We start from the raw sequence: 26,991 nt of genomic DNA on the forward strand, positions 1-26,991 counted from the left end.
TAGTTGCTGTAAATACTTTAAACTAAAATGACCCTCCCGTAAGTTTTCCATCTGTATCCCTCTCAGGTTGGTGTCAAATTGCAACTCTTTTTGATTAAGATCGAGAAATGAGGGAATATTATGATCATATGGATCACAATTGTACCGAATACTATGACGTTCCAATTCTACCCCCACCCCTCCGTCAAGTCGAACTGTACGAAGAGCTTTTAAGGCGGGAAATTTATCTTTATTAAATAATCTATGATTCATTTTTAACTTTTTTCTTGTCGTTGTGTGTTTTTTTATTTTAATTGAAGTGGAGTTGACCTATAATGTATTAGTTTCAGGGACACCGCCGTGATTTAACAATCATAGCCGTTAGAAGTGCCCACCACAGTCAGTGTAATTACCATCTGTCACCAAAGTTGCTACAGTATTCCTGGAAGTTTGTAGCGCTTAATCCCCATCACCTGAATTGCTCTGCTCCCACAGCTTTCCCTCTGGCAACTGCTATTTTGTTGTCTACGTTTGCGAGCCTGTTTCTCTTTTGTTGTTTTTTGGATTCCATGTAAAGTTGAAATTATAAGGTTTTTGCCTTAGCGTAAGACCCTCTAGATCCATGCAGTTTATTCTGAGTGAATATATATATGTGTATATATACATATATATGTCTCCACTCAGAGATGTATATATACATATATATATATATTTTATAGCTGGGTAATAGCCCTTGTGTATATATATATCTCACAACTTCTTTATCCATTCATCTATCGATGGACACGGGTTACTCCCGTATCTTAGTTATTGTAAAATTGTAAATAATGTAAATTATTGTAAATAATGCTGCAGTAAATAAAGGGGTGCATAGATATCTTCAAATTAGTGTTTTCATTTTCTTGGGGTAAATACCGAGAAGGCAATTCCTGGATTGTATGGCATTTCTATTTTTCATATTTTGAGGAACCTCTATACTGTTTTCTTAAGTTGCACCAATTTACCAATGACCCCAATTTTTTAACCACTTTTTTTTTAACCAATGTTGCACCCATTTGCACTCCCACCAATAGTGCACACAGTTTTCTTTTTCTCCACATTCTCACCAGTGCTTGTTATTTCTTGGGTTTTTCAAATTAACCATCAAATTGTAACATGTTAATACTTGATAGTCTTTTATTGATGATTCTGTCATACTTCTCTGCAAGAGACTATGTAAGGAAATTTAAATTAGTATTTACTTTTCTATAGCTAAAACTCTTAAGTGCTAAAGATTTTTTTCTGGATTAAATTCTCATTATAATATTATTCTATGTGATTGATAAAAACCACCTAAAACAGGGTGCCTGGGTGGCTCAGTGGGTTAAGCCTCTGCCTTCGGCTCAGGTCATGATCTCAGGGTTTTGGGATTGAGCTCCCCATCCCAGCTCTCTGCTCAGCAGAGAGCCTGCTTCCTCCTCTCTCTCTGCCTGCCTCTCTGCCTACTTGTGACCTCTCTTTCTCTGTCAAATAAATAAATAAAATCTTTAAAAAAAACCACCTAAAGATATTACAGTTAACCCTTGAACAACACAGGCATTAGGGGTACCAATCCCCCTGGCAGTCAAAAACCCATTCATAAGTTTTGACTCCCCAGATCCTCAATGACTACAGTCTTCTGCTGACCAGAAGCCTTACTGATAACATAAACAATTGACTACCACATATTTTATATATGTATTATATTCTGTATTCTGTAAAGCATATATAAAGTACATATATTCTATAAAGTAAGCTAGAGAAAAAAATGTTAAAATTATAAGGATGAGAAAATATATTTACAGAACTGCACTGTATTCATTCGAAAAAATCCACGTGTGAGTGGATCCACATAGTTCACAGCCATGTTGTTTAAAGGTCAACTGTATACATTTGACAAAGAATTTTTAGATATTGAAAGTAATTTATTGGAAGTGTACCCTTTAATAATATCTATTGGGCTTTTAAAAAATTGGTTTAGATGTCTATAAGTGAGATTATTGCTGGCATGATACAAGGTTCCGTGAAAAAATACAACAAAAAGAAGATATTTAGAGTAGAATCCATAACACATTACCATTAAACTTACCAAAATTTTATAGCTATGCAGCAGTAATGAGAGCAAAGAAGCTGTTGGTAAATTAGAGCAAGGGAGAGCCTTCAGTCCAAGTAAAAGTGAATATTATCTGTGTACCTAATAATCATCTGGCAAAAGTTGATGGAAACATTTCTCTTACAGATCTGAACTAAGATATATTAAGAAAATACAGAATTTATTCTTGAGATGGAACTCTTTTACTTGGAAATATAATGTTAATTGTCAGAAGTTGGTCTCCTTCCTCTTGAAATAATGCATAATATGCAGCTAACAGGCATCCTTGATTAAGGAGGCATTCTCTAATAATGATATAGTGTGGTATTTAGAGTTGCTCATTTGTTTGGAACATCTGAGGCTTTTTTAAAAGTTTTTATTTCTAAGTAATCTCTACTTCCAACAAAGGGCTCACCCCAAGATCAAGCGCGGCACACACTTCCTACGGAGCCAGCCAGGTGCCTCCTATTTGAGGCTTTTTGAGCTAAATGTACAGCACTTAGAATGATGCCTGGCACTGGCTTGGTCTGTTCAGGCTTATACATGACAGGAATTTACTTCTCACAGCTGTGGAGGCTGGACGTCCAAGACCACGGTGCTGTCTGAGCTGGTGTCTGGTGAGAGCCTGGCTTCCTGGTTCTCTGTAGACAGCCGTCTTCTCTCTGTGTCCTCACATGGCAGCAGGGGCGAGAGAGCTCTGTGGGGCCATCATTACAATGACACAAATCCCATTCCATGACCTAGTCACCTCCCAAAGTCCCCACCTCCAAATCGCCTTGGGGATTAGGTGTCAACACATGAACTTGGGGTGTGGAGGGCACGTTCGGTCTGTACCGTCAGTTTGAAAGGGAGCAGGAAGGCAGGAAGCAGGACAGCAGTTATCAGTCCGGTCCGCTCTAGGAGAGAGGACATGTGGACTCTGAGCAGCTGGAAATTGGTGCCCTTAAAACCCTGACACCTCCCTTAAAAGTCCTCCTGTGACCCCAAGTATCCCAGTCTGAAGACCATAGCATTCCATGGTTATTCAGTACAGGAGCTGACGCTTGAACCTAAGTGTGCACAGCTCGGAATCCCCAGCAGGTGGCCCCGCAATCCAGTTGTTTTTGGGTAAAGGCTACTTTTCCCACCCTGTTACAGCAAGTAGTCTGATCTGAACTTAAGGAGCTAAGTAAATAGTTTTCTCTTTTTGCGGGACTTTTAGGAGCAGGGACACCATAAAAGGACCCAAGGAAAGAGGTATGTGGACAGTTGACCAGTGCTCAGCTACATCAGAAAAACTGATGTGACTTACTCTGAGAATTTAAGGAATATAGCATTATGCAAGTTAGTGCTGATTACAGACCCACTCATAAAAGCAGTAGCTCTTACTTTCAATTACCGTAATTTCCAGTTCCCAGCATGAGTCAAATCGTATTAACCAGAATCTCAGTTAGTTCTATGTAACCAAGCTTAACTAAATACACAGCCATGGGAGCACCCATCACCCTGAAAAACAGAATTTTCCTGGGCACAGAGGCCGCTTGGGGGAACGTAATGATTCTCTGGGGCCACAAAAGCAGAGACGTGCGAGGTAACTGCATTAAGAGGGCACCTGCCAGGGAGGCAGCGGACAAGAAGCAGAATCCTAGGAGGCGGGAGGGAGCAGCTACAAAGGACCCGAATGGCTCCCCATATCGTTAGCCAAAAGCAGCTGGTAAAGTTAGACTCCCCCAGAACTGGCCTCCTCTCCAGCCCTCCTTTCACTCCCTTGGCATCAGCCAATCCATTTCTCCAGCCCAAAATGTTTGCATTTCCTTTGACCGACTTGGCATTCAGGATCAGTATGCCTGTCACCTGCTGCACCCCGTTGTTGGGGACAGGACCCAGGGAGCCTGGGAGGTGCAAAGGCTGAGAGGGAAGTTTTCAGTTTCTGTCATACTTTAATTTTTGTCTCTCGCTGTCTCTGATCCCAGGGGGGCATAAGGTCTGTAGGGACTGGGGCTCTAAGTAACCCCTGCCTAGCATTAAGGGTTAGATGCTGTAGTTCTGGCTTGTTGGCTCATGTTGTCATGTCTGGGCAATATGGACAGTATGTTCTCTGTTTTCCCTCAGGCATTCTTAGCCTTGTGTTTTGTACTAAAGATGGGGTTAGGCAGCCATGTGTCTGAACAGGAGCCTTGCTGTCAGTTCAATGGTAGATCTTCTTTTTTTAACATTTGGTGTTTTGGAGGTAAATTTTTGTCAATGTGTTAGAGCCACACATAGATCTTTGCAACCTAACACTTTTAGAAAGAATGTTCTGGAAGTCACGGCAGTGTTGTACCAGCACAAAGCTGGAAGTAAACACGTTGAACCTGAATCTCCGGCACTGACAAGTCCAGCACCCGGCATACAGTAGGCACTCATTAAGAACTTGAAGAGTGAACGGACAAATGAACGGGTGGATAAAGCTATTTTTTCTCCTATTGTTCCTCTCCTGCCTTGGATTTCTATCAGACAGTTGCACTTTGTAGCTGTGGTGATTTGGAAGGAAAGCTAGAATGTCCTCGCTTTCCCCTAGGTGTCCTGCATTGTCAAGCAAAATTATGTATTGATTGGAAAGGCTTGAGACTCAATCTCACAGTTGCTTACTCATCATCTGAGGTCGGACCTCAGAGTGAATGCATAAAATTCTACGTGTGCAAGTTTTAAGTGGCTGTAGCAATCTAATCCATGGCAATTCCATCCAAGACAAAAAAAAAAAAAAGTCGGGGATCCTTCCAACTCCTGCGAGATTTCAACACAAACCAGTATTTCTGCCATACACACGGTCGTTGGACAGAAGGGGGAAGCCCCCTCTTCAATTCCTTTTTTTAAACTAATTTTTCTTTTAATTTTACTTATTTATTTGACAGAGAGAGAGAGAAAGAGAGAGAGAGAGACAGCAAGAGAAAGAACACAAAAAGGGGCAGAGGGAGCGGGAGAAGCAGGCCTCCCACTGAGCAGGGGCCCTGCTGCGGGGCTCGATCCCAGGACCATGGGATCACTACCAGAGCCAAAAGCAGACGCCTAATGACTGAGCCAACCAGGCACCCCTTCAATTTCTAAACAGCTTTTGAAATCCTATGGCCAGTTGCCAGCTGGGTACGTGACAGAGTTTAAAAAGCTTCCAAATGGTTTTGTGTTTCCAGGTATCCCGAATTAGATCTTTAGGTTTAGTCTGAAACTAAATTGTAGTAACGTCCCTTTGGATTTCTCACATTAATTAAATATAGGGAAAATGCAGAGACCCCCCCCCCGTAGAAAGTACTGTTTCCAAAACTTGCGACATTTGCTAATTCACAGAGCACGTTTCCATTTCTCGTCCCCTCCATCCTCAGAGCAAACCGTGAGACGGTGTTTTCTCCCTCTGTGTCCTGCTGCCCTCGACTCCCTTTTCTCAAAGTGTATCGTATGCCTTGAGGCTGGAGTGGGGATGACAAAGAAGACAAATGTCTTTTAAGGGTCGTGACAGCATCACCCTGTTTCTTACCAAAAACCCCTGAAAGACTATGGAATCCATGAATTTTTGCCTTCAAAAAAGCCACGATATGTCTCAGTATACAAAAAGTTACCTTTGACAGAATCTCCATTTTCTTTTTATTGTGGTAAGAACACTTACTGCAAGAGCCACTCTCTGAACAGGTTCTTAGGTGTTCTCTGCAGCGTCGTCAACGAGGGGCGCCCAGAGATCTAGAGGCGATTCCCCTGGCCTGACCAAAACTTTCTACCCACCCAACTGCAGCCTCCATTTCCTGTCCCCCGGCCCCTGGCATCCACCAATCTACCCTCTGTTTCTGTGCGTCTGACGACTTGACACTCCTCACGGGAGTGGAATTGTTGAGCCCTCGTCCTCTGCGTCTGGCTTATTTCAGTCAACGTCACGCCCTCCAGGTTCAGCCATATGGTCGCAAATGGCGGGATTTTCTTTTCTTTTTAAGATTTATTTATTGATTTATTTGAGAGAGAGAGCACACACGAACGGGAGAGGCAGACTCCACACTGAGCCCAGAGCCCCACACGGGGCTTGATCTCACAACCCTGAGATCGTGACCTGAGCTGAAATCAAGAGTTGGCTTGGCTCTTGGGCCAACTGAGCCACACAGGCGCCCCAGGATTCCCTTTTCTGATGCTGAGTAATATCCCATTGCTTGTATATGTCACATTCTCTTTAATCATTCGCCCACCAGTGGGCATTTAGGTTGCTTCAAAAAACTTAAAAACTGAAATTATCTTGGGTAATTTATGCAATCCCACTTCTGGGTATTTATCCAAAAGAATTGAAATCAGGATCTTGAAATGATATCTGTGCTCTTCTGTCCAATAGAGCATTATTCACAATAGCGAAGATGTGGAAACAATCCAAAACGGATTTCAATTACCTTTGGCATTTTTAACTACTGGCTTCGCAAAGTCCTTCACTCCCTGTACTTCGGAGAAAAACAGTAACTTGTCCAAGAAACAGACACTGCGGCATTGTCTTTGTGCGTGTGTCTGGACAAGTGGAGAGAGGGCCAAGGTCACATGATGACCCACCAAATGAAGGGAGATCACAGAAGGTTTGGAGTCTTGCAAGATGCACCGTAAGCTGGGCCAGCCCAAGCCGACAGCAGCACAGGAGAGAGGTTTGGGAACCTGTGGCTCTCAGTCACATGACGCCACAGTAGAAAGTTCTGGAATAAGGGACGAGGAGGACCGGTTATCAAGCTCACTTGCTGGATTTCTGCTTACAGGGATATCTTTATTACAACACTGACAAGGATAAAAAAAATTTTCATTTTAATCTTGTTTCTGTGTGAATTTCCAAGTGCTGTAAGAATTTCAAACTGATTTGGGGACTTTGCAACCAATAATACTAACTGACATTTGTCATCCCTTTTAAGGCGACTGGGTGTCAGGACCCCTCTCGGAGTGGGCGACAAGTCTTCTGGGGTGATGTCCTCTCTCGGCTTTGGGAATACCACTGTCCTTTTCTCACTGATACTTAAAAATACCCAAATATTTAAGGATTATATTCACTAATTAATGAAGAAGGGATTTTAGTGTTTCAGCCCGTGCTCCCACTCCTCATCTTGTACTGCTTATTTGGAAAGGATCATTTAATTAAAAGCACAAGACACCGCAGCTTACCTCAGATTTAAAATAAAGGGTATAAAACATAACAGAAACATGTGTGCTCACCAAAAATTATACCCACTTACTGATAACTCCCAATGTGCTTCTGCCAGCACAGCTGTCACGGGCTGCATTCAGTGGTCCATGATCTTTCCACTTCCGCCTGTTTTTACGCCAGGACAGTTTATTCTGATGATGTCAGGATGGCTAGGACATAAGAGTTTCGGTGTTCCTTTTTGTGATCAACAGACTCGGCTGTTACCTTTCCTTGTCTTATTGGAGAAGGAACGCATATATTGGAGGGACTTTAAAAATTCATCATTTGTTGACATTTCACTGGCAGTTCGAAGCTATTTTCCCCTGGTTTGTTTTTCATGTGAGGGGTTGGGGTGGGAGGGAACCGATCCTGTTTCAGAATATAAACAGCATTAAAACCCTTGGCAAAGCAAAGGAAAGTTGAAACCGCTGAACGTTCCAGCCCATATCAAGAGTTCTGTGTGTTTTAGGTGATAGCAATCTGTCCACGGCTGGAGGATGAGGGGAGCCACGTAGTTACTGGACAAAAGCTGTACATGCGCTGGGAAAATCTATTTCTCCTCTGAACATAGCAAAATAACCAAATGCACAGAGAAATGCACAGCTGGGTGGTGGCCCTTTCTGCTGTCCTCAGATATCTGTCACCTCCCAGGTAAGATTCCAAAACGGTGGCTGGCCCGGAGCATCCTCTGGAGGTGGTCTAAGGGACATTGACATGTTACTGCCTCTGCCGTTTGCTTTTGGGTCTTGTCTATGGCTGTGAGACAAACACCATGTTGGAAAGTGTGGGGCCATCAGTGCTCAAGTGCGGGGTTTGTCCTCTCTCGCTCTCGAATGCACATGTAGGCTCGCCACACTTGCGACCTCTTTTCTAATAATTTAATAACATGTGTATTAGTTTCCTGGGACTTCCAGAACAAAGCCCCACATTCTGCGTGGCCCCTGAGCACAGAGAGTGTGCTCCTCCACGCTGGTCTGGAGCCCAGAAGTCTGAGGTCAAGGCATCAGCAGCGGGATGACCCCTCTGAAGGCTCCAGGGTAGGAGCCCTCCTGCCTCCTCCGGGGTTCCTCGGCATTCCTTGGCTTGCAGCTGCCCGGCTCAAATTCGTGCCTGTGTCTCTGGGTGCACGCCCTAGGGTCCTCTCCTCTCTCCTGAGCACACTCCCCATCCATTCAGCAAGAACTCCTCCTAATAAATTGGCTGCAAAATTCCAATCTCCAAATAAGTCCCCACCCCAAGATTCCAGGCGGATGTGAATTTGGGGGACACTAGGCCACCCGGTAAACATGCGTTTTGCAGTCAACTTCTGTGTGCACAGTATCAAAGCCATTCTCCAGGTCCCCTCCTAAAGGAAGCTGCCACGGACTTCATGACCAGTGGGTCCCATCACTCTGGCAGATCAGTGCATGGACTCAGCCAAACAGAGAGTAATCCACGTCCAGAGCAGTTTCTGGGGTCCACTAGTACTTCCGGAAGGAAGAAGAAAAAGAGGAAGAGGGGTGCCTGAGTGGCTCAGTTTCTGGGGTCCACTAGTACTTCCGGAAGGAAGAAGAAAAAGAGGAAGAGGGGTGCCTGAGTGGCTCAGTGGGTTAAAGCCTCTGCCTTCAGCTCAGGTCATGATCCCAGGGTCCTGGGATCCAGCCCCACATCCGGCTCTCTGATCAGCAGGGAGACTGCTTCCTCCTCTCTCTCTGCCTGCCTCTCCGCCTGCTTGTGATCTCTGTCTGTCAAATAAAAAAAATTAAAAATCTTTAAAAAATAAATAAAAAGGAGGAAAAAATAGAAGAAAAAAGTGTGGAAAAGGACCACGAACAGAGATGAGACGCTGAGGAAGGAGAGGAGAAAGCAAGACCCTGGCTGTCAAGCTGGCTCACAGCGGCAAAGCACCTGCCGGCCTGAGAGCGAGAAACGGCACAACTTGCCCATCTACACGCTGTCTCCGTGCTTGTCTCTGAAAAGTGCAGGTGGAACAGTGCCAGAGATCGGACTTTCCAGTGGCTTCACTCAGATGGGATCACAGGGTGCTTGTGCAGTGGGCCACATAGCCCGCAGTTCCTGTCCCCCACTGGGTATGGACAGCAAGCTCAGGGCCCCCTGGGAAGAGCTGTGAGTGCAGGAGAAGCTTACTAGAACCCAGTGACCTTGGGGCACTCTAGTCCCTCCTTGAGGGTTTAAGGCCACCATACCTGCTATCCACAAACAAGGACACCAGGATGGCCAGATACTCAGCCGGTGCCTGGTCGAGCCATGGCCTGCAGAGCCTGCGTGTGATGGAAACTTTGGGCCCAATCGGAGAAGTTCTTTACCATGAAGTTAATGAACTGTATGGTTCAGGGCTCCTCTGCCACATTTGTAAGCCAGTATCCACTTTTGCACCTTTGTTATTCAACATTTTATGTCCGTTTTCTTCAAGAGAACTTTTAAATTCCAGATCCTTCAGACCTCATAAACTGGGGGCCAGCCTGGACTAACGAAGGATGGTTGGTTAGAGCTGCCCAGAACCATCAGGCAAAACGTCCAAGGCTCACCCAGCCCTGGGTCCCAGCTGCTGCCTCAGAACATTTCAGAAGACATGCGGGTTTCTCTCTGGAGGCTTCTGCTGTCCCCCTGTGATCTACTGTGTGCAGTCTAATTTTGAAAATCCACTTTGCTTTTCATCATATTAATTTTACAGGAAATAGAATGGAAGAAGCGGTCTGTATGAGCGATCTCATAATTGCTTTTGGCTTGGGTTTGATGATCTTCAAGAAGTACCTCCGCTCATGGAGAAATCCCCTGGGCAGCTTTAAAAACCCCATCATCGCCCCGTAGTTTTCTAGCGGTTCTGGTGTAACTGGTCCGGGATGCAGCCTGAGCCTCAGGGTTCCTGAAGCGCCCAGCGCCCCTGTGTGGAGGGCCACGGGCGAGATCCAAGTTTGCCCACCTAGCGTACCTGTGTCATTGGGAAGAGCGTCGGGGGCAGGTGTGAGGAGACCTCTGTGTACTTTCAGGAGGGTAACAGGCCAGGAAGGAGCCAGGGGTACAGCGGGAAGATGGGCAGCAGTGGTCCTTGTCCCTGCCGCGTTTCCTTCAGGATCCAGCAAGCCCTGGAGCAGGGGGCCCGAGGGTGTGTTCTGAGCACCTGCAGGGAGTGGAACCAGGGCCAGCCCGGTGGGCGGCTTAGACCCGAGGCAGGGGGAGGCATTCACGTGACTTCTTTCAGTCTGGCGGAAACAAGAATTCCCTCAATACGACTCAAGACAACAAGTTTCCCATTAAAGCTTTTATTGAACAGATGGGGTTCAGCTGTTAAATGCTACCGGGAACACTGAACCAAGTTCCGTTGCCCTTTAAAACACTGGTCTGTTGGGTGCACACAGGCAAGATAAAGAAGCATCGAGTTCAAAGACGCGGTCTGTACCTGGGTTGGGTTGCGGGTCTTCCAACTGTCAGCGGTGGTTGTCGCTCGCCCTTCCAGGGTCAGTACTCACTGTGCTCTCAAAAGAGACGAAAAGGACTTGGAGCCTGGTTTGGGGCCAAGAGGAGCTCATCTAAGGAGCCCGAGGTGGTGGCCGTGCTCAGACTTGGGCGCTCGCGTCTCCCCAGCCCGCTCGAAATCTCTGGGGCGCGGCTGAGCACCCACTCGCGTTCGGAACCCACGGCGAGGAGCATCACAGCCGCACGGTCCGTTCTCGAGCTGCCCGGGATGTCCACAAAGTGTCCTGTCTTCGGGTGGCCCGGCTCCCCGCGGCGGCGGAACTGGCTAACCAAAGCGCGGTGACTCCCTGCAGCCGTTCGCGGTCCCGCAGGCTTCGGGGCTGGACGTCTGCAGTAACGGTGTCCGCAGGACGGGATCTTCTGCGAGCTTCTGGGGAGCATCCACACCTTCGCCTCTCCTAGCTTTTGGAGGCTCCCTGGGCTCCTTGGCTCACGGCCCCTTCTTCCTTCTCCAAGATCCTTCCTTTAATCACACCTGCAGCGTCCCCTTGGCTGGGTAGGGAGACATGCCATGGGTCTCAGAGACGAGGGTGTGGACGCCTCTTCTGTTGTCATGACTCCGCTTCCCACATGTGCGAGGCACCAGTGGAGGAGTCTCCTGGGAAATGAACAAACCTGGATCCAAGAACCATCTGGAAAGTCCAACTCTGCAGTGTCTCAGATGCACACCTGGGGAGGCTGTGCTCCTGCACCGTGAGTTTCGGCTTAGCCACAGGCTTTCTCTTCAGTTTGCTCACATCAGTAGAAACGCTCAGCCTTTCTTGTCTCCTTTTGTTGATAACTATCTTGTTTCTGTGCGTAACGACCGTTACCTGGGACTCTCCCGATAGTCTCTGTCGTCGCAGCAGAAACCGCTAAGACCAGCACGACGTGACACGTGCGCATATTCTGACGGCCCTGGTGCGGGGACCATAGCAGCCAAGCAGGACTGGCTCAGGGGGTGTCCCAAGGGGTCCTGTCAAGATTAGCCCCACCCCTCTCCCCTCCACAGGCAAAGCCAAGACTGTTCAGAGAGACTGAAAAGGGAGTCAAGGAGGAGTTCTCTGGAGTAAGTGGTTCGGGGGCTGGGTATCTGCTCTCTGTCCCCCGCTGGCGAGAAGAGAAGGTGCTTGACGCACCACAAACCACTTGAAAAGCTTGTCATGAGTCTTCTGACATGAGTGTCTGGTTTATGTTGGAAAAGCTTCCGGTGACTCACTAGACACTGACTGTCCCTCTGACTAGAGGAAGTGCCTAGGAGGGGAAGGGTCTCTCTCCAGAGCTTCCTGCGGGCCAGATGTGGATCCCGCAGAAAGGACCAGACTGGATCATGATGAGTGAGAATCTACCCAGGAGAACCACCTAGAGAAGGGGAGCCCAGAACAAGGGCAGAGGATAAAGTGCCAACAGCCAGAAGAAGCATTAGACAGTGGAGTCAATTGTAGGTAAAAGACATTAGGCTCTGGGAATATTATCTCCGAAAAGCTCATAAAAGCATCTCCTGATGAAAGAAATCGGCATTTGAAATATGCCATATCTTCAGGACCCCAAATTCAAATCACAAACATCTTCAAGGAAGACCTTTCCCTCCTGTGGCCGCCATATGCATGTGCAAGTCACCCGTGGAGTCTTGTAGGGCGCAGCCTGCAGCACTGGGTCTCACATCTGTTGCATGACTGTAAGGTCCTAAAACACCAGCTGGCATGTGGAGTAGGGGTTCTCAGTTCCTGCTAATATGGGGAATGAGCATGGACTTCTGGCTCTCTTTCCATAAACAAACCTTAGGTTATAGAGAGAAACATGGAAACAAAACAACAACGAATAAGCAAATGCAAGTCCGCTGGGAGACTGATGGCTGGTGTGGAAGCAGGGCAGGGTGAACGTGACTTCAGCTGAAACAGAGGGTAGCTGGTCTTGGCTGCGAGTGGTGGGGGAATGAGTGTAGGGAAAAGTGATGTAAGCGTTCTGCTCTTGCCCCAGTCATTGCCCTGGATCACCAGTTTCTAAGACCAACAATGTAGATGTCTGTAGGAATAAAAATCAGGGCAGGACCAAGCCCACGCTTAGCAAGGAGTCAATGCATCCGTTCATTCACTCAACAAATATTTACCAAATGTTCCCCGTGCTCCAAGTACTCATCTGCAAAAACCTCACATGCTCAGGAGTGGGAGCAGCAGGTGCAAAGGTCCTGAGACAGAAGTGTGCCCCATATATCCAAAGAACAGTGAGAGTCAGAGGTGCTACATGAAGAAAATAAGGGAAAGAGAATCAAGAGATCAGGTCAGAGAAGTAATTAAGAGCAGATCATGTAGACTAGAGTGAAGCTTTAGTTTTTAATGTAAGCAAGATGGAAAGCCACTGAGGGCCTGCGCAGAGAAATAGCTGTCTTTTCTTGAGAATGACCTGCAGGAGGGCAAGGTAGAGGCTGGATGAACTGTGAGATTGTCGCAAGTAGAGACCTGGATGCAGCTCTGGACAGCAGTAAGGCAATGCTCATAGGAAAATCAAATAAAAAAACAGCAAAAGATTTGAACAGATACGAAGATATATGATGACAAATAAGCACACGAAAAAATGTCCAACATCATTAGATGTTAGAAAAATGTAAATTAAAGCCGCAGTGTGTTCACCATAAGCCTTATGTGCCCCTTTGTACCAGTGTTGTCTCAGATGGGGAATTCTAAGAAGGCAGGGAACTTACTCTTAGTCAGAATGGCTAGAATAAGAGAATCCTTGCAACACCAGTGCCTCACGAGGATACAGAGCCCCAGGGACTCTCAGCACTGCTGGTGGGGTTGTAAAATGGTACAGCTGCTTTGGCAGTTCCTGATAAATTTTAGCGATCCCACTGCTAGGTGTGAAATTCCTGGAGAAATAAAAATGTACCTTCACACAAAAACCTGGACACAAATATTCACAACATTTCAGTTTCCAGTCACCCCAAAGTGGAAACAACTCAAGTGTTCGCCAACAGGTGAACAGATAAAGAAACCGTGGCACAGGGACGCCTGGATGGCGCCTGGGTTAAAGCCTCTGCCTTCGGCTCAGGTCATGCTCTCAGGGTCCTGGGATCGAGCCCCGCATCAGGCTTTCTGCTCACGAGGAGCCTGCTTCCCCCTCACTCCCTCTGCCTACTTGTGATCTCCACCTGTCAAATAAATAAATAAAATCTTTAAAAAAAAAAAAAAAGAAAGAAAGAAAAGAAACCGTGGCACATTTATACAACAGAATGTGACTCAGGGATGATAAAAAAGAATAAATTGTTAACACCTGCAAAGACTTGCATGAATCTCAAAAAATGTTGCGTGAAGGAGGCCAGTCTCAAAAATTGTAGGTTCCATTTCTATGACAGTGTCAGAAAGTCAGATCTCTGGTGATGAATCTGTATTGTGAGATTCAGTGATTCTCGAGAGAACAACACCTCGTGACCACCAGGGGTGGGTGGAGGGGGAGGTGAACGTCGGGGGGAGGTGTGAGGAGGATTTGGATGGTACGACTGTTCTGTACATATGGCGGCATGAATCTGTACATGCGCTAAAATTCAGAGCATGGAACGCACGCGCAAGAGACGACTCTACTGTCTGTTCACTTAGCAGTAACACGGTGGAAGCTAGTATCAGTTAGGACCTGTGCAGATGATTATTACCACGTGCTGTCTTAATTTATTCTTTTGATTGAAGAATAACGGACATGATTGTATTAGCTTCAGGTGTGTCACATAATGATTCAATATTTATATACATTAGAAAATGGTGGCCACAATAAGTCTCTGCCATCTGTCACCATGCTAAGTCCTTACAATACCATTATATTGTTTAAACCTGTGCTGTTTAAACCTCAAGTACCTGCAAGTCCCTCATTAGAGCAGAATTTCTTACAGCTCCCAGGAATAGTTGTACAGTTTCTTCAGTTACCCAAATACAACGTTTGATTAGGTCACAGGAAATGAAGTAATGCGGGAACGAGACATGGATGCCCATCGCGACCTCTCCTAAACAAGAGTGACGGGAGTTTCAGAGAAAAATAAAGAAAGACGTAAGGATTGCAAAAGGAGGAGATCAAACCACCCTGATCTGCTAGCAGGAGAGGAGGGATTCTAAGAAATTCGAGACGAGAGCTCACAGCCCCTCCTCAGTGCAGATGTTCTGGCCCGAGGCCACCCTGAGCCAAGAAAGAGGAGGCTTCTTGAATGAACTCTGCAGCTCTAGTGTTAAGCAGGACAGAAGTCTTTACCACCTAGAACGGACGCTGTTGTTGAGCACTGAAAGTGACTAAGCTGTGAGAGGTGCCAAAAACGTCAGGAGTAACTGAGAATGCTACAAGCTGTGAAAAAACACCGGAAAGATGACACCTGCAAATCTGCGATGTGACCACCTGGTGAGAGGTCAGGGACACTGGCTCATGGGGGTCCAGGGCCCCACTCAGAGATGTTCCCTCCATCCCTGCTTGCAGAGAGGCAGGACATGGGGGGCAGCTCCCCAGCTCAGAGCAGGTAAAACCAGCTTCCCCGCCCTCTTGGAATAGCATTGTCAAAGGGCACGGAAGGCTTATAGACAGCTCAGCAAACCTTTCCCGTTAGGACTGCAATCTGCAAAGGAAGAAGGATACGTGCGTTTGGCAGGAGGAGTGAGTGAATCAGGGAAAACTTACATGATGGAAGGAGAAGAGCCAGGCCGCGAGGTCAGAAAGGGAGACTGGGGAGTGTGGGAGGAAGGCTGGCCTCGAGGGAGTTGGGGGAGGGCCATGTGGAGGTAACTGGCCTGCAGGGATGAACGGCAACTTTCATCTGGGCTAGAACTACTTGATTGCTAGCATTGACTGGCATTCGTCTTGGGAGATTTTCATCCTGAGTAATCCTGGACCTTGGCAAGTGTAAAATACAGTTTTTGTAACTTTTTAAGAAACCTCCACGGGTCGATGTTAGTTGCACTCGGAACAGCCATGCTCCGTGCATGGAGTCCGTTTTCTGACTTCACAGAGGCAATCATGCTTTACCAGAAGGCTGTCTTTCATGATTGCTGAGGATTTTTCTTTATTAGCAATCCTGTATTCTAGCTGAGACTCAAGCGGGTCTACCTACACGCTCGTTCACGGCAGCATCATTCCTGAGACCCAAAAGGTGGACTCCACCCAGGTGCCGACAGACAGATGAATGGAGACCAGGTGTGGTCTGCTCCGCACCGCAAAGGTTATTGAGCCTTAATAAGGAAGGAAATTCTGACACGTGCTACCAGATGGCTAAATCCTGAGGACAGAAGTGAAAGAAGACAGACACAAAAGGACAAAACTTGAATGATTCTATTTATGGGGTACCTCAGTTAGTCAACCTTAACAGTGACAGCATGCAGGCTAGTGGTTGCCAAGGGCTGGGGGGTGGGGGGGCGTTAGTGTCTGATAGGGACAGAGTTTTAGTTTGGGAAGACGGGAAGTTCTGGAGACTTGGCGGTGGGGAAGACTGCTGAACAGTGTGAATGCACCTAGTGCCACTGAACTGCGTGTCCAAACATGGTTAAAATGGCACATTTTGTGTTCTATATTTAACCAGTGCTGGGTGTGAGAGAAGGGCAGGACCACAGGTCACCTTGGGTTCCTGGCCTAGGAGGTTACGGGATGGGCTGGGACATCATCGGCTTTGAGGCGCCCAGAAGAGCGTCCGGAACAGAGAAGGTGGAAGTTACCGGAGACGAGCAGAGGCTGTCCCATGCTCTCTGGGGAGCGGAGCTTGGACGGCACCACCCTGTCGATGCAATAATGCGAAAGCCCCTGCTAGCCATCAGCAGTGCCTGGAGAGCCGGGAATGGCTTCTCCTCCCTCCCCAAATCCAGCTCACATTTGTAAAGTAGGGCCGATCGCTTCAGACAAGAGCAGGATAAGAACACGGATACGGTCAAGTCCAAATGATGGTGTAGTTAACCCGTCTGAAGTGCCAGTGTGATGGAAGAGAGATTCTCCTTGAGTGGGATGGGAAGTTTAACAATCCACTCTTCTCTTCAGGCTGACCCTCCCTCACCCCGCAACAGGTTCACAAGCGACGGGAACACACCACCTTCTGCAAGGCGGCGTCACCTTTTCTGTAGTTCGCCATCGGGCCAACACGGCAGCCACTGCTGGGATGGGAAACAGATCGTAGGAAATCTTGTTCCAGGGATAACTTTTGCTAATGACTGTTGAAGAAGACAAACGTTTGAAACTTTCTTGGCCGGCAGCATGACACGTCAACAAGTAAAGGTGATACACAGAGAAATTTTACACTCTCACTTGTAGAGTGGCTATTCCAATATCGAAACAGGAATCAGAAGATCAAAGTCCAGAAGCCTCTAACATGCCACCAGCACTAAGAGAGCCTGTGAAAGAGCTCGTGCCCTTTCCTGTGAACTATTAGATAGTGACCTTCACTCCATTAACCTGCCAGGCTGCTTAGAGCATCGTACAAGCGAATGCATGTGAATGTGTCAAGTAGTGTATTAAAAACAGGCATATTTGTCATTATCCAAGTCCTTTGAGAAAGAAAAGTATTTTTACAAGCTCAATGTATGTGCAAATGTAGCAGAATCCTACGCTAAGAAACCTATTTATCTTGTATAATCAAAGTCAGGAAACACAGCATTTTACCTTTCTCTTCCCCGTCATGGCCTATAAGTGAAATGTTCATGCTCTTTTCTCAGTGACAAGTTCAACTGCCAGTAGACGAGTTGAGAACCCAGAAGATATGTTCAAACATATTCCCAGCCCTGCGATGTGTCTGGATTGCTCAGTTTAGCCTCGGGGAAATCAGAAAGAAATATTTATGTGTTAAAAGCTCTTTCTCAAGAAAAATTCCAAAGGGGGCTCAACGTTTTCTGACCTTTCACTCACTTCTTCAGCAGAGAACCCTTTGTATCTGGTACCTGATCAGGGTCTGGGATTACCACATAAAATAAGACCGTGCTTCCTCTCAAATGGCCTGTAGTCTAACAGAAGAAATAACTGAATGGCCCAGTCTAGTCTAAGTGCTTAATTAATAAAAACAAACCCTGATCACATAGTGTATTTCCTCAGCTCTGTGTGCCTGACGCCGGGGCCTGGAGCATGGGTCCTGGACTCTAGAACACGGGCACCTCCCCTCTGCTTGAGGACTTTTGCTTTGGTGGGGTGGAGGGGGGTGCAGAGCAAAATTTTCACCTCCTTCAAGACAGAGGAAAACTCCCCTGTGAATTTCTGCATGAATACAGCTTGGCTGAAGGGATCTCTGGGCCCAGCCACTAATATTATGACTCCTTTCCAAAGTTTGGGTAAGGGAGTAGGAGGAAGTAGTTCTTGGGTCTCATACAATTTTCTTTTTTTTTAGGGAGTCAAAGCCTATTGAAATCAACCTGATGTGAAGCAGGCACTGGGCCAAGCCACTCCCCAGCTCCGCCCATCCCCTTCCTCCTGGCCCACAAAGGCTGCCAGTCATTCTGAATCATGCAGCAGGATCGCAGAGCCCTGCTGAAGCCACCAACATGCAGCCGGCAGGTCTCTGGGAGATGAGAACTAACTTGTTTTTCTTTGTTCATGAAGCCCAAGCTTCATGTTCTGTTGCTCGTGCAATTACACATTTGTTTGTTTGTTTGTTTGCAGCTCCGGGGGACGATCTTCAGTATCAAGGTTATAGCTGGCCTGTAAGTCACCTTCATGTGAATACCCAAAAATGCCTCCTTGGGTCAGGGAATTCAAAAAGGCACCCCTCCATGGGGCCCCCTAGGAAAAAGGGTTTGTTGAGCGGAGCTCTGGTGGGCCTCAGCCCCATCCACCTCTTCACTTGGCTTTGCACAGTGCACAAACCGCACAGCAGGACGGCAGCCTGCAAGGTTCTGCCTTCTGAGGACTTTAGTTTGGTCTAGGGAGCACTGTAACATCTGTGTCCAAACAATGCTGAATATTTAAAGGATCTCTTTATTGGGGAGTTATAATTTTGTTCTCCTGTTTTTTTCTTTATAAAATGCCAAAAGAAGTGTGATTGGCATTTTAAAAAAAAAAATTTAGGAAAGTAAAAGCTGACTTGCAAATCCTAATGCTGTTAACTCTGACTTTAAGGTCTGTGATTTTTATTCCTAGGTTGTACAGAGTAAGTGTTCGCACGTCTTTACCTCATTCTTCTTCCTATTCCTGCCCCAGACCCCCAAAATCATGGGAATAGGGATCAACTTTACACCATCAAGATTTTCAAGCAAAACCCGCGGATGCTCTCTGGGCTTCACAACTATTTTGAAATGAGACAACCAAGTTCTGACAGGGCCAGCTTACCAAAATGCTCCCCATAGTGCTTCTGCTCAGGGGTGCCCTGGGAAGTGGGAGAACTGGTCATTCAGAAGGCGCCGCAGCAGCCGTCACTGCTGTGGACAGAGGGACCCCGTCCGAGTGTCTGCGGCGTCAGAATACCGGCCCTGTCCCCACCTGCTCCTTCAGTGTTTGTTAATTTGATGGTTCCCAATTCCTAGAGGCTTCTCCCACCCAGCCATGAAGGTTAAACCATGAGCTGCAGACTAGGCAAGGTTAAGAAGCCAGTTTGCCGAGGATAATCACAGAATGCTTGATCGGGCGGGAATAGTTCCTGTGATTCCTACACTCAGGAATGGAAATTCAGACAGAGAGCAGGCAGCAGGGCCATGGCTTTGGGGCACGGAATAGGCTTGGAACAAGCTTTTTAAAGTGAATGCGTGAGCCACGGGGTGGGGTGGGGGGCAGCTTTCAGAGGTGACAGTTCACCTCCTAGGACACCACCCACCTCCGACTCTCTCCCTGGGGGAGAAAGGCTTTCAGGCAATGGAGGAGCAGCTCCGTGTGGGGTGGAGAGGGCTGGCAAGAACCAGAGACCGCTCTGTTGGTGGAGGCGCCCGCTTATTTTATGTAAGGACTGAGATTGGAACAAGGAAGCATGCTCCCCAGATGATGTTACAAACAAACAGAAATACAACTTAGACACATTGAGTGAACACTTGCTTTTCCTAGCCAGGGTTAAGTGGAAACGTTTAAAGAGTGTGGCACTCTCTGTCCCCGTAAAGGACGCCCCAGCGTTTTTTGGCACCCTGGACCACAGCGGTGGGATGCGGGACGCTACCTGGGAAAGGAGGGCAGGGATCGCTAAGATGTCCGGACGGTCCCCGCACCTGGCTCTAGGCCCGCTCGCGTGTCTCACCCCCGGGAAGAGCCGGGAGGGAACCCAGCTTGCAGGGGAGAGAGGGAGGACTCTAGCAGAGGGGTAAACGCGGAGGGCCTGGGATGCAGCTGCAGAGGAGAGCAACCAGGGCTCTGGCCGGGGTGGCAGTGGGGGCTGCTCTGTAAAAAGAGTGTGCGGCCGCTGAGCAGGGGGTAGATCTTGTCTGCATTAAAGATGTGTCCGCAGAGGAACCAGGAGTGGGAACCGGGGGAGTTTGAATCTACGCGGGTTCTGCGGATTCTGTTTAAGAGGCGGAACTGGTCTTCTTGGAAAAAAGGTGCAAAAAAAAAAAAAAAAAAAAAAGAAGTGGAAAGGTGTCGGGGTGCGGCGGGCAGAGCAGGGCGAGCAGCGCGCGGACCCCCCGAGCCGCGAGCGGACACCCCTTCCCCTCGCGCCCCAGAGGGCGCGCAGGCTGTGGCCCGCGGACACTCCACCCCACCCCACCCCACCCCCAGGACCGGCCGGGCGCGGGCAGCCGGGCGGCCGGGCTTCCCCCTCCCCTCGCGCGGCCTCTCCCCCGCGCCCCCTCCCCCGCCGGGCCCGGCCGAGCCGCGGAGCCGCCCCGGGAGCGCGGGGCGCGGGCGGCGGGTCATGGCGCGGAGCCGGCCCGGGCCGTGCGGGCGGCGCGGGCGGTGCGGGCGGCGCGGGCGGTGCGGGCGGTGCGGGCGGGGCGCGCTGCTGGCCTGCGCGGCGTGGACCGCGGGCTGGGTGCTGGCGGCCGCACTGCTGCTCCGCGCGCACCCGGGCGTCCTCTCCGAGCGCTGCACCGATGAGAAGAGCCGGCGCATCCTGGCCGCGCTGGTAGGTCCCGCGGCCGCGCTGCCCCGCGCCGCGCTCCCCGGGGTCCTGGGGCGGGACACCCTCTTCGGGACCCGGGAGCGGGGCAGTCGGGCGCGGTCGTGGTCCCCGGGGGTTGTCCCGGGGGGATTAGCTGTCCCGACACGGTGCGTGGAAGGCCCGGTGCGTACGACCCGTCTCTGCCCGAGAGTCTGCGGGCGCGCGGAGGTGTCTCTCCCGGTTCGCCAAAATCGGTCCTTTGTCCCAAGACAGTGCTCCTGCCCAACTGGTCTCCTGCCGCCCCTGAGCCCGCGCTCGGAAAGTTTGCAGATCCGCTCCGGGTCTCCCGACAGCCCCTCGGTGCCGGCGTCCCGTGTGCTGAGGTCCGGCTGCAGGCGCTGGCGAGGGCGCGGGCGGGCGGCGAGGCTCGGCCAGCGGGAACCACGCCTCTGCTTCTCGGGTTCTCTCGCTCGGCGGCTGCTGTGTGATTCCAACCTGGGTGCCTCTCGCCGAGCCCAACGCAGAGGGCTGGTAGGGCCCTTGTCTCCCTGCGCCCCAAAGCCGCGGCTCTCCCGGGCGTGGTTTGTGAGACCCCGGCCCCCTGCGCTCAGGCGAGCAGACCCCGGCAGACCCCCTCGTGGGGTCCAGACAGCGGTGTCCTAACAAGCGTGGGGCTGAGCTGTCCTAGCTGGCTGGGCAGGCCGCTGTGGTGTGCACCGGGCCCCAGATGCTTATCCGTCCCTTCCAAACGTTGGCTGCTCCTCAGTCTCTCCGTTTGGTCCGGAAGATCATGGGCGTTAGGAAGACTTGGAAAAAGGGAGAGGTCCCGGAAGGAAAGCTGAAAAGGTGAAGACAGCGGGCAAAGGCTGCCCCTTTGGCTTTTTAAGCTCTTGTTCACTTCCCAAAACAGGGACCATCTATCTAAGCATTTCTCATGAAAGATGATCTATTTTCTAAGAAATGTTCCAAAAACGCATGGGAAATTTACGGTCCAATTGCTTACATATGGGTGGGGGGTTTTGAGACTGTAAGTTTTCAAAATTTCGTAGCCTAAGAAATTGGAAAAACTAAAGAAGTGAGTGAAATATACAAACTCGAAGAAATCCTATTCTCTAACCGAGTCTGATCATTTCTTGCTCATGGTGCAGGTGGAACCCTCATCACCGATTCCCTCCATCTGTCAGTCACCATTATTCACCATAATGGACCGTTACACTGACCTTCCAGCAAGTTTTCTTTAACTTGCAACAACTCATCAGCTTTCTCAGTAACCTGTATAGAAATTCCTTTCACAAGCCTTTTTTTCACAGACTTCTTTTTTCACAGACTCTGTTTTGGGGAAACTGATTCACTACTTAAATGAACATAAAGAATTCCCCCATCCCAGAGTGGAACACCTGTTTACAAAAATAATACAATAATCTTTTACATTAAAATGAAAATGCTGTTTTCACTTATTTATCTTTGGTTAAGTGGGAAAAAAAAACTAATGGAAATTATATGGCCCAATACAATTTAGGTAATTGCTAATCATAACTTCCCCAGCATTCCAGCTCATAAATTAAAACCAATTCTGGTTAGAGGCTCCACCGATATATCCTTAATGGCAGCCAGCTGGGGTTGGTTTAGTCTGACATGAAGCTGGAGATACCGGCTCTGCTTCTGAAGGCTGCTGGTTTCACCTCCTGCCCAAGGAACAATCAGAAACACTTTCTCTGTCTGTCTTCCTGAAGTTCATCTGACGTTGTCCCAACGAACTGATTTTTCAGGGAGCGTCACCTGGGCACCCTGTTCGAGACCATTTTTCTCTCACCCATGCTCAGGGCTTGGCTCCCTCTCCCTCCCACCTTGCCTGGTCCCTGTCTACCTTCTCCATTCAGGATTTGTGGGTGTTAGCCCCGCCCGGCACCCTGGCTCCCTGGGCCCCAGGACACTCTGAACTAGAACAGGGTTTGAACGGCGCCGCCGTCTCTGCCACCCAGACTCTGCTGGGCCCTGGCTGCCTGCAGAGCCTGGCATTGTGGCCGCCCAGGACTCGCGCTGAATCGGCCCTCTGTCTCCAGGCGCCTAGGCACTTTCAATTCATTCTGCCTGGCTTTTGTCCTTAACAAGAAAACTGGCCGTTATTTTTCTGACTACTCTCCAGACCCTCATTAGCTTTCCGTCTGAATACCAAGCACAGAAGGGGTGCACTGCTGCTGAGCCAGAGGGGGCCCTCTCCCTTCCTGCCAGAGCCAGGGGAGTCCTGCCCTCTTGCTGGCGTCCCAGGCCCGCAGTGTGGCAGGTGCCGTGGCTGGCTGGCGGTTGAGTCTGGAGATGAAGGTGCAGAGCTGGGAGTCGGCCTGCTGGCACCCCCAGGCGGCCCCCCTCCTGCCCAGGGAGCTCAGCGCACTTCTTGGCGCTGGGAGAGGGAAGAGTTGGAAGAGCCAACTGGAGTTGTTCCAAGGAGTTGAGCCCTGGGTCCTCTAGCTTTGGAGTTTCTGAGTCAGACTGCTGTGCTCCTCTGCTGTGGTTTTTCAGCACATCTCATAATCAAGACATCTGTAAGCCCTCTTCAGCTCCCCTGTGAGGTTTCTAGAGCCCTCCTTTCCTCGTGAGCTGTGTCTGGGGCCGTCCTGGGCTGGGAAGCGTCACTGAGCCTGGCTCCCGTTCCGTGGGCAGAGCACTGCACACAGCAGCAGAGAAGTGTTGCTGTGGGTCCCCGCTGGGCTTGCTCTGGGCAGGCCCTGGGCTGAGTGGCTTTCTGTGTATGAGTTCATGTCACCCCCTGTGCGAGGGGTGTGCTTGGACTTGCCTCACTTCCCGGATGGCAAAACTGAGCCCCGGAGACGTAGAGCAACTTTTCCCGATTCACGCACTTAGTGCGTCCTGCAGAGTAGGACCCTCTCTGGGGCCTCTCTGGGACCCTGAGCAGTGGGACAGCAGAGACTCTGTGACAACAGGTGGCTTCCTCAATACTGAAACCCCCAAGTACCTACTGGGTACTCTTCATCCTCCTATAGTGTATGTTTTTCGAGGCATCCCCAGAATATTCCCATGTGCTCCGTTGTTCAGAAGGGCGAACTCCCCTTTGGCTCTGTAGGTCTTGACGTAATTTAATTTAGCTGCCTCCAGTACAGATTACTTTTTCACAGGACAGGTTTAGCTTTCTTTGCTGTGCTAGAGACCCTCGGCCCCGGTGATACTGCCGCATCCAGAAAGATTTTACAGCGGGGAATGTCTCTGCTCCTCCGGTGCTCCGGCCGTGTTTGCAGTGTGTCTCTTCTGAGCCATCCAGAGGTCAAGAGGTTTGCGCAGTGACAGGCGGACTGCCCCCAGACGCGGCAGCGCCCAGCTCACCGCCCAGGAGCGCAGCTCTAGCTCGGACTGTCTTGCTAAGGGGGCAGAGACTTCAAGCTTTTTTAAAAACAAGAACGAACGCGCAGGAGAAAACCCAGCCCTCGGGCTTGACCTCGGAGACCCCTGCAGCAGACTGGAGTGCACGGGTTTTGTTTTTGCCGAGAGCCGCCATAGGAGCTGGAGGGTTTCTAAGCAGCAGCCGCTAGGATGTTCCTCGCGGGACTGGGAGCTCCGGGCGCGGGCGCAGGGCCGCACACCGTCCGCAGATGCGGATCCACTGCGGATGCGGATCCACTGAGTCTTCGCAACCGGAAAGGGCCCGTCAAGATAAGGAGACTTCCTTAACTTGCTTTTGTATTTTTCAGTATTTTTCACGCGATTACCTGTGGGGTCTGTATGCTACACATTTGGGGACAGAGACGTGCCTGTCCTCAAGCTGGCAGCTCCCGTCGTGTTCAGAGAAAAGGGACTTTGAACACCGACTTCGCACGACAACCCCTTCCACGGATTCCAGCGCAGCCACCTCAGTAGGACGCGCGATTTCACCGTTGCTCTCACGACGGCAGTTTTTAATTAGCTTGTAGACCTGTAGTTTGTCCTTTAAGTTCACTGGTGTTTGAAGGCTAAGTTAATTCTTCTCGGGCTTTAAGAGATACAGACGTGCCAAAGGAACCTGCAGATTCCCCGCGGCGCTGGGAGCCTGCGGAGCCCCGGCGCTGAATCCTGCGGTTTCTGTAAGAGAGGGGGACCCGCAGGCTAACGCACATCACCCGGAAGGACGACGAGCAGCTGCTCTGGAACAACCACACAGCGCACACCCTGCCTTAGTGTCAGCTGCCTCCTGTGACGAGCGAGGTGACACAGGCACCACAAGTCACATCATAAACCCAAGACCTCCCCTAAGGCAGAGGCCCTCCGGGGTCCTGGGCACCTCGCTCTGCTTCCTGGCCTTCCCGACGACGCGTGACACTGCAGTCCAGAAGCTGTCAGCTCTGCGGGAGGCCACTCCCACCCCAAGCTTCAGGAAAACAGCCCCAAATAACGTGCCCCTCCAAAACGGATAGGCTCTATGCCCAATTCGAGGATTATGCCATTGTTCAAAATGTCTTGTAACTCCTGATTGGAATAGCTTTTAGAACATGCAGGGACAAAATTGTATAGATTTTAATTCGATTTGAATTCGATTTCATCAATGCAGGAGAGTTTTGTAGAAAACACTGTGGTGGGGAGCCAGTGGGAGAGAGGATGGGGCACGTGAGTCTGGTGGACTGGGAGCTGTGGGCCGAGGTTGGAGATGAGGATTCCCAGGGGACACTGGGCTGCCTCCCCTCTCCCCCTCCCACCTGGGGAAGGTTGATCTGGCCCTTGCAGGGTAGAAGCATTTTTCTCTGGCAGAGACACGGCATTTTTTCATAGGACAGCCTGAGAGGTCACACACAGGTGCCTGCGCTCACTTTCCACAACCCTGAACCATATCCCGTTCTCTAAACCTACCACACTGCTTTGTAACTCTGGCTCTTTGCAAGGCTTATTCCCTGCAATGAAACTGCCCCCTCTCTCCTTATCTGCTAAGCACACTGCAATTAGGCTTTCAGAATTGAGTTCAGGTGCATCTGTCCTGGAAGAAGTCTCCCTCCCACCCCCTCTTAGGACCAGGGCTGGAGAGATTGGAGACAAGTAGCATTCATGGAGACAACCAGGTCCACTGAACCTGTGACTCTGGTTGACCTTCACAGGTCTCCTGTGGCACCATGGGCATCCCATGTTACAGACCTGGAAACAAGCCACTAGCTTGTATGGGGCAGAGCCAGGAGGCAAGCCCAGTCTGCCTCAGGGCCAAGCCTGCTGTTTACAGATCCTGTACAGATCATACTCTGCTCTCATGAGTTCAGAAGGCAGCTGCCTCTGTGATGTGAATTCCTGAGCCTGGTACCTGTAGTTGGATAGGGGTTCAGCTCACACAGGGCTGGGTGAAGTCGGGAGAGTGGCATTCTTGATTTGAAGGTGGCCATGAGTGGCTGAAACAGCAAGGCCTTGCCCATGGCCATTCCTGGTCCCAGAGGAGTGGAGCTGTCTCCTTGGCCCGCAGGTGTCTCTCCTGGCTGGTGGCAGTTTTGGCCAGAGCTCGGGATGAAAATAAGGCTCTGGGACATCGTAGCTGACACCCTGCACACTCCCTGCTCACAGTACAGTGGACTCTGTCTGTCTCCTCCCTTCTCTCCGGGTTGTCCCAGGATTCTGAAGCTCCCAGCTCAGGACTCACCTTCTCCCACCAAATGGTTTTGTTCTTTATTCAGAAGCACTTTGGATTCAATTCTAAATGTGACAACACTCCAGAAGTGTTTATGGACTTGAATCAAATAATTTAGGGTACCATACTTAGAGGAATTTGGGGGCTCTATAAGGACATTTAAAAAATTATTTTTTAAAAAATATTTTTAATTTTTAATAATTTAAATAATTTTCAAAGTAATTTTTAAATAAATTAAAAATAAAAAGTATTTTTAGGTTTACTAAAGAAATGTGGAGCTCTGCAAACACCAGATAGCGAGAACACTTCACCTTTCATCCCCGCCTCCACTCTGAGAATATCCAGAGCGGTGCAGCGAGCCGGAGTCAGTGGCCATGTCTTACGAGCGGCGATAAGGAGATGATTCTAAGCAGAGAGTGAATGACTCAAAGGGTCCCGATCCTTTCAACACCCATTTCCTGACTCCAAGCCGTGGAATTCAGAGGATGGCATTTTACCAGCGTGTGTTCCGTTAAATGGCAAGATGAACACAGCATCAGTGTATTTAACACAGATGTCTAGGTGTTTGTTAACACAGAGCCACCCCACCAGGAGCTTGTGTTTTCCAAAGACAAAAACAGCAGCACAGCTTGGCCCTCCTAAGCGCCGGGGTCCGTTCATGACCGCGCACAGGTCTCTGTCACTTGCGTCCTTGTGCTTGGCCAGTGCGACACACCCACCCCCCAAGGTGTGATCCCGGAAGCCCACAGAGG

General features: G+C 49.5%; 1 protein-coding gene across 1 annotated transcript in view; it reads left to right on the top strand.

Moving 5' to 3' along the window:
• Window positions 1–26,991, top strand: part of DIPK1C (divergent protein kinase domain 1C) — a 38,960-nt gene that overhangs the window by 1,578 nt on the left and 10,391 nt on the right. Inside the window, exon 3 of the mRNA XM_044244382.1 lies at window positions 20,328–20,673. Coding sequence (XP_044100317.1) covers window positions 20,328–20,673 — 346 coding nt within the window. The remainder of the gene's footprint in view (window positions 1–20,327; window positions 20,674–26,991) is intronic.

The sequence above is a fragment of the Neovison vison genome, chromosome 3 (genome assembly GCF_020171115.1).
Source record: "Neovison vison isolate M4711 chromosome 3, ASM_NN_V1, whole genome shotgun sequence".
Lineage (NCBI taxonomy): Eukaryota > Metazoa > Chordata > Mammalia > Carnivora > Mustelidae > Neogale > Neogale vison.